The sequence below is a fragment of the Hemiscyllium ocellatum genome, chromosome 17, assembly GCF_020745735.1.
Source record: "Hemiscyllium ocellatum isolate sHemOce1 chromosome 17, sHemOce1.pat.X.cur, whole genome shotgun sequence".
Classification (NCBI taxonomy): Eukaryota; Metazoa; Chordata; class Chondrichthyes; order Orectolobiformes; family Hemiscylliidae; genus Hemiscyllium; species Hemiscyllium ocellatum.
Genome location: NC_083417.1, coordinates 35197864 through 35205920, shown reverse-complemented (window position 1 = coordinate 35205920; position 8057 = coordinate 35197864). Strand labels below are relative to the sequence as shown.

At 38.1% G+C, this 8057-nt stretch overlaps 1 protein-coding gene across 4 annotated transcripts in view; it reads right to left on the bottom strand.

Moving 5' to 3' along the window:
- Positions 1-3608: 3608 nt before the first annotated feature.
- Positions 3609-8057, bottom strand: part of ankrd27 (ankyrin repeat domain 27 (VPS9 domain)) — a 93281-nt gene continuing 88832 nt past the window's right edge. For 3 of the 4 annotated variants that reach the window (XM_060837663.1, XM_060837666.1, XM_060837667.1), the window contains 4 exons: positions 7860-7992; positions 7421-7511; positions 5578-5650; positions 3609-4400 (listed from right to left, as the gene is read on the bottom strand). In XM_060837663.1, coding sequence (XP_060693646.1) covers positions 4080-4400; positions 5578-5650; positions 7421-7511; positions 7860-7992 — 618 coding nt within the window. In that variant the 3' untranslated portion in view covers positions 3609-4079. The remainder of the gene's footprint in view (positions 4401-5577; positions 5651-7420; positions 7512-7859; positions 7993-8057) is intronic. The other variant, XM_060837664.1, reaches the window with a different exon arrangement.

Here is an 8057-nt window from a genome sequence, read left to right as displayed (position 1 = left end):
ATGCACTGACTGAAATAAAATACTGCTAGAAACCTGAAATCAAAACAAGATGCAGTGAATGTACAACAGAACCAGCTGGAGCTGTAAAGAGAGAAATAGATATTGAGTCAGTGTAACTCAAAACACAAATAATGTGTATGGCTATTTGGTATGGATCAATGGAAAATTGATTAACTTTTAAAGTTTGGTTTTGTTTGAGTTAAAAATAAATCCAGTCTACCATATGAGATGATCTCCAGTCATAGGCAGCAAGATCATCAAAACCGCAAAGATTTTTGGAGAGGCAATGACCTAGTTGTATTTTCACTAGACTATTATTAATGCCGGAGGAAACATCACAGAAGCGCTTCACAGGAGGCTCCCAAGCACTGAGGATGTCACCTAGACAGGGGATGAAACGTTTGCAACACAAATTCCTAGCTCAGCAAACAGAACCACAACAACGAGCACCCGAGCTACAAATCTTCTCCCAAACTTTGAACTCAACTATATGTTCTGACAGGTTCTGACATGATAGTGGAATTTGAATTCAAAGAATCTGGAATTTTGGGTGTAAGGCTGACCATTAAGCCATTGTGGATTGTTGTTTGTGTTGGGGGGGGGGGGGGGGAGGTGCAATACACTTTGTTCACTTTGGGGAAGGAAATTAGTCTTCCTTAGCTGGCATGGCCTGCATGTGACTCCAGATCCACCCCAGTAGAGTTGACTTTCAACTGCCCTCTAGGCAATTAGAGTTGGGTAATAAATGCTGGTCCAGCCAGAGATGCAGAGCTGAAAATGTGTTGCTGGTTAAAGCGCAGCAGGTCAGGCAGCATCCGAGGAACAGGAAATTCGACAGGTTCCTGATGAAGGGCTTTTGCCCAAAACGTCGAATTTCCTGTTCCTTGGATGCTGCCTGACCTGCTGCGCTTTAACCAGCAACACATTTTCAGCTCTGATCGCTAGCATCTGCAGACCTCACTTTTTACCAGCCAGAGATGCACACAGACAGTGAATTAAAAAATTGTCATCCACTGTTTTATGATTGACACAAATTTTACATGAATTGTACAGAATAGTTATCAGACCCACTTGCTATCTTCCTCAAAGAACTACTACAGTTGGAAGGGAAGTGAATGCAAATTGGTAGTTTAGATAATAAAGCAGATGGATATTAAATTTATTTTGTATGTTCAAAAGCACATAGTAGCATATTGGGATGTTTGGCAAGTAATCTAAATACTTAACACTGTAGATAAACTCTCATTAAGAGTTCAAGCCAATAAGATTAAACCATTCAGCTGTTTAAATCTCTGCTCAGTAGGGTTTGGGGCCTAGCTTTGCTGCTCCTCTCCCTTGTAAAATTGCTGTCTCTTGTACAGCTGTAAATGTTTATTGTAAACGGTTTTTGTAATTTTGTTGAATAAAATATATAAACGGGGAAAAAAAATAAATAAATCTCTGCTCAGGTAGTTGAGGCCAGTTATGATGTTACCAGCACCATTTGACGTGGCACTACCAAGATTGTGGTTTCAGGCAGCATGGTGGTACAGTGGTTTGCACTGCTGCCATACAGCACCAGGGTTCCAGGTTCAATTCCAGCCTTGGGCAACTGTTTGTGGCATTTGCACCTTCTCCCCATGCCTGTGTGGGTTCCCTCCCATAGTCCAAAGATGTGCAGGTCAGGTGAATTAGCCATGCTAAATTGCCCATAATGTTAGGTGCATTAGTCAGAGGGAAATGGGTCTGGGTAGGTTATCCTTCAGAGGGTTGGTGTAGAAAATCTAATCAAAACTGACATCTGCATTGCGATTAAACAGGATTGTGTTCTAGCACTGAGTTTACATGTTCTTTGCAATTATATTCTTTCATTTATCTGCAGGCGCTTTCTCTAAGTAACTTTCGTATCACTAATTAATCCAAACTACAATTGGTGGGCTAATTGTCTCAAACGTTCTTCTTACTTCCTACATTTTAGCAGAGGGAGATATGGTGATATACGCAAGGGGTCAGTTTTAGCACCAGTGCGCTTTGAGATATTTAGTTAACCCTCAGTAGACAGGGTACAATTTAAATGATTAGGGTACCAAAGTCAAAGTCAACAGCAGTAAATGATAATTGAAAAAGACTTCAGGAGCATGCAAGCCAGATTGGAACAGGCATGTGGGCAATGCCATTTACTGTCAAGAACTGGTTTTTTTAAAAAAATGGAGAGGCAGTAGGAACTAAATAGCAGGCGATATAATATTAAGTGCTTAGTAAAAGATCATGTAGACATTAAGTACTTCAAATATTAGGGTTAGATAATTTTGTTAAAAGGGAAGCTTGGTCAGTAAGTTCATTTTACAACCAATTAATCTTATGCTTATTTACTTGGCATGATTAGAATATTTACCATCATGCAACAAATTAAGTCATGACTGATTATTCAAATTAAATTAGTGGCAAAATTGACTAGTGGAAACTTCTGGAAATAAAAGCTAATCTAATATTTAGGAATAAACTATATTTGATTTTGGAATCATTGTCAAAATTCTAGGTTATAAAGTCCTTTTAGAAACTTTACCTTGTATCCTTTAGTAAACAGTTTATAACTTCCTTTTCCTCCAACAATGTAGGGAAGCACGGTGGTAAAAGTGGGCCTCTCAGTGCCAGGGACTTACTGGTTCAATTCCACACTCAGGTGTGGTGTTTGCACATTCTCCCTGGGTCTGTGTGGGTTTCCTCAGGAGGCTGTGGTTTCTTCACACAGTCCAAATATGTGCAAGTTAGGTGGATTGTCCATAGTGTCCAGGGATGTTTATGTTAGGAGGATTAGCCATGGGAAATGCAGGGGTACAGGGAAGAGGATGAGGTGAGGTACTTTGCAGACTGGCAGTATGGACTCAATGGGCTGAATGGCCTGCTTCCACACTGTATTCTATGACTTTATAGCCAGAATACACACATGGAACCTGTTCCGTCATAGTAACTTCTTCAAAACCAAGAAGTGGGGAAGCTGGTATTGGACTGGGGTGGATAAAGTTAAAAATCACTACAGCAGGTTATAGTCCAACAAGTTTATTTGGAAGCACTAGCTTTCGGAGACCAGCTACCTGAAGGAGCAGTACCTCCGAAAGCTAGTGCTTCCTAATAAACCCTTTCGACTATAACTTGCTACTGTGTGATTTTTAACTTCAAAACCAAGACAGCCCTATGTACACAACGTGATACCTAGGAACAGCTGAAGGATCATCGCTCTGGAATCTCTGACATTAGAGACACCTGCAAATGCATTCAAACATCAACTCAAGAAAGCATATTTTACTGAATTCAGTTGAGATACACAAGATTACAAATAGACTAGTGTATAGTAAAAATGGTGTTAAATGCTAATTTTGCAAATAATGTATTTAATCTGGATGTGGCTAAAATAGTGTCATCAAATATTGCAACCAAGGGACCCAAATTATGATGAAAATTACTTTAAATTGGTTACACTTGCAGTGTTCATTGTATACCCTGAAATGATGGCTGGGCGAAGGGTAAATAAAATAATAGCAATCTTTTCCACAAAAATGTTTATTTTTGAATAATTTGTTTATATGAATAGTAACATTGCACATTTATAAAATTAAATAAGGCACACATTGTTATAGAAAGTCCTAGAAAAATACAGACACCAACAGAAACAAACTTTATTTGTGCTCAATAGGAATTGGCAGGAGTTTAAAAAAATACATTTTTGATGTTTTAATGTTAAAATCACTGCCAATAATTAAGAGTGATTTTTTTTAAATATATACACACACGAAAATACAGATGCATGTCTAATGGAATACTACACAGTAGCTCATGGACAAAGCTCCATTTCCCTATATATGTGCAAAGTAAAATATTGCTACTGCAATACATTTATCCATAGAGAGTTAAGTGCTTTCTCCTTTGTGACTGCACAGTGGAAGTGAACTTCATACTTAGTGACAATTTTTATCCAAGGTTTTAGTAGATCAGTTCTCCAGCTGAAGTAGGTAGTGAGCATTGCATTGTGTGCGTACATTATGTGAGGTACCTACCTGGAGGCATTTATATTAGCAGCTCCTTTATGAACAGTTTTTGGTTCATAATTCACCAATATCTTTGTGGTTGCCTACTTTTGCAACATTAGCTGTCTCAAAATCTGGTGAATCTTGTGAATGATTACAAAGTTCTCCACAAATTCCCACAAATTCGGTGTTTCCATTTACATCATTCAATTTACTGGGTAAACATTTAAAACCTGTATCCCTCTTGTTTTGATCATTAGTCTCTGTATGGTTTGCTGCAATTAGCTTTTCTTTCTCAGTTTCAAGGTCAATGGCATAATTAAGAAACAATGCTGCACTGTGGTCCTTTGTTTCAGTTTGCTTCAATTTTCTTTTGTCAAAAGTCTTGATTGCCAACTGTCAGATCAAATTATAAAAACAATGCAAATGTACATAAATTAGACTACTGACTTGTTAGTAATAAAATAAAAGCTTTTCAAATATTCTTAAACTGTTCAATTTATTTGAAAAAGTGTCAAATCCAAATTAACAAGGCTCCACTTAGATCATGCTGGGAGCAGAGTCCTGGTGAATTGCACGGACTAGAGTTGTGCATCGGGCTAGAAACTAAATAGACAGGGCTTCAGTTGCATGGAGAATTATGGAAAAAGTTACAAAGGGACAGGTAGCACTCTGATAGGTTATTGAAGTTTCCAGAACAAGTAACAAGATAGAATATGGAAAAGGTCAGGAATTTAACTTCAGGCATAGCAGATAAAAGGGACAATTACGACAAGGGCATAGTCAATGCAGGACTGAGTGTTGTATTTAAATGCATGAAGTATATAAAATAAGGAAAATGAGCATGTAGGAGAGATTGAAATTGGCAGGTACAAAGTTGTGGTCATCATGGACATATTTGCAATGGGTCAGGATTGCCTTGTTAGTAAGAATTGAAACTAAATTGATAGCAAGTAGTAAAAGAGTCTGGAGGCGTAGAATCCGTGAGGGTAGAGTTGAAGAAAGGGGAAAAAAAATACCCTAATGGGAGTTATGTACAGGCCTCCTAGCAGTAGTCAGAATGTGGGCTGAAAATAAATCATGGGGATCTTCAAATATATGCTAGGAGTGGATCTCAAGCAAAGGAACTCAAGGAATATGTAATTTTTTTTCAGAACAGTTTATGGTACAGCCAACTAAGAAACAGGCAATTCTGAATTTGATAATATGTAATGAGGCAGATTTGATTGGGGAGCTTAAAGTGAAGGAACATCTAGTGACCATTACATGACAGAATTTACCCTGTAGTTTAAGAGAGAAAAGCTGAAATCAGATGTAACAGTATTACAAGGGAAAGAAGTTTAATCCAGATAAATATGAGGTGCTGTATTTGGAGAGATCAAATATTAAGGAAAAGCAGACAATTAACGGCAGGATCCTGAACAGCATTGGTGTCCATCAGGATCTTGGAGTGCAAGTCCATCGCTTCCCGAAAGTGGCTTGCTTGCCTTTATTGCATGCCATTATTTGCATCAGATGGTATCATGATTTTCTTATAATTATCTGGTAAAGTTAATCCAGTTAAATTTCATACCTGATGGATTAGGAGTTCATCAAATTCAGGGCTGCTTTTATCTCTTGTAACAGTCTTCTTTAAATTCTCAGATCTACAGACAAAGGTTTAACCAAAATGCTTTCAATCTCTTGAAGGGTCACATTCAGAGCAAGGCGCAGTTTTTTTATTCCATCTAGTTTGATTCATTTCTATGGAAATACCTATTCTTCTGTCATCCTCTTACTTCCTGAGTAAAAACATACATTTCCATAATTCCTTTTCCTCTTTTCCCATTTTTGGATTTTACTCTAGATAATTTTATGAGGTCCATTATCTGAAACCACTCACATAAGCACATCCTTGCACCTAAACCGGTGATATATTCTTTCCCTTGTGAATACCTAACTAATCTGTCGTGAGGCCAGGGATCAAACTGAAATTCGCCTGAAAGCAGAAGCAACTTTGAGAGAAACAAGTGAACAGACATTTTAAAAAGGGGTAGCTGACAGTGAAGCAAAACGCATACTTGTAACCGGATTACTTAATTAAAACAAGATAAACAGAAAAATTCTCAAACATTCAAGACATATTTGAATTACCATCTTTTTAAAAAATGTTCAAATTGCTGGTTCAAAATTTGACGTTACGTCCAAATGTTACATTTCCTATTCTTTTACGGAAATAGGAAAATGTAGACATAATCCTAAATTTGGTAAGAAAACAGAGTTAACGCTTTGAGTCTTTTGACTCTTCATCAGAGCACATGCTGCTGCCAGACCTGCTGAGTTTCAACACCAAGTTCTGTTTTTGCTTCAGATTTCCAGCTTCTGCAGTTCTTGGTTTTACTTTATGCTGAATTTGGTGCTAAGTTATGAACAATTGCATATATTTTAAAAGATTTATAAAAATAATGCAGCTTGTTATTAATTAACACAGCTTCCTAATAACTTTTTAAGTTCATTACAATTTTAAAAATAAATGATATAGAGTCAGAGATGTACAGCACAGGAATAATCTTTCGGTCCAACTTGTCCATGCCAACCAGATATCCCAACCCCAATCTAGTCCCACCCGTCAGCACCTGGCCCATATCCCTCCAAACCCTTCCTATCCATATAAACATCCAAATGCCTCTTAAATGTTGCAATTGTACCAGCCTCCATCACATCCTCTGGCAGCTCATTCCATACACGTACCATCCTCTGCGTGAAAAAATTGTCCCTTGGGTCTCATATCTTTCCCCTCTCACCCTAAACCTCTGCCCTCTAGTTCTGGACCCCCCAACCCCAGGGAAAAGACTTTGTCTATTTATCCTATCCATGCCCCTCAATTTCGTCAACCTCTATAAAGGGATAAAAGAGAAGAAAGTGAGGATTGCAGATGCTGGAGATCAGAGCTGAAAAATGTGTTGCTGGAAAAGCTCAGCAGGTCAGGCAGCATCCAAGGAACAGGAGAGTCGATGTTTCGGGCATAAGGACTTATGCCTGAAGCGTCAATTCTCCTGCTCCTTGGATGCTGCCTGACCTGCTGTGGTTTTCCAGCAACACATTTTTCACCTATAAGGGATAGGTGAGCAAGTTAATCAGGAACGAGCCATGTAAAAGGCAGCTGTCTGGTTTGGACTATAATCCAGTTCAAGGAACAGCAGTTACAACTTCATCCTCACTCGTTTCAAAATTCCATCCTAGATAATTTTATATAGTGGAATCATACGCTGCATTGTAAGCTTGACCACTTACAACACACCCAGAAAACCTTCTTGACAAAAGTTTATACACATCAAAAGTAGTCCAAATTAATTAAACTAACATTGATAAATAGTAGTAACTAATTTATACCTTTACCGAATCTACATTCTTTTCCACATTAGAGTTGTAGTTACCTGTTAAATTTCTGAATGGATTGCACAAGCTGGGTCCTTTTTTTATCAGTGAGTTCATTAACTTCATCTGGCTTCGTAACAAATGTATCAGCTGAAAAGGAAAGTAGATGGTTTTGATACTGAAATGGAAATAAGCAAATATAGATTTCCTTTCACTTCAATTCCTTTATCAGAAGGCAGCAGTACAAGTGGCAGTCACCCTCTGGCTATTCACCTTCAGGTATCCCTGCCAGGCAGAATGTTGTCCTCACTTCATGTCCCTGCAGAAGAATTTTCAGCTGTGGGAAGCTTGGCTCACTTTCCCAGTTTCTGACATGACTTTGTCAAATAGACAATCCATGCCACGAGCACAGGAACAGTAACAAACCAGCAAAGGATTTGAGAAAAACCTATAAATTAAAAGAAACCCACAGTCCAGAACAATTTACTTGATGATTACCTTTAAACAAATTCTTACATTTCTTTCTGACATCAGCTGACTTTATCTTCCGGGCAGCAGTGAGTCTGAATACTCCAGCTTCTTCAGTGACCTGAGCAGATGCTGTTTCCAGAATTTTCAGAATCTCTACATTCTGGACAGGAAAAACAGAAAATAAAAAGTGATGTGTAATTTCTTTTATTCATAAAATGTATCATT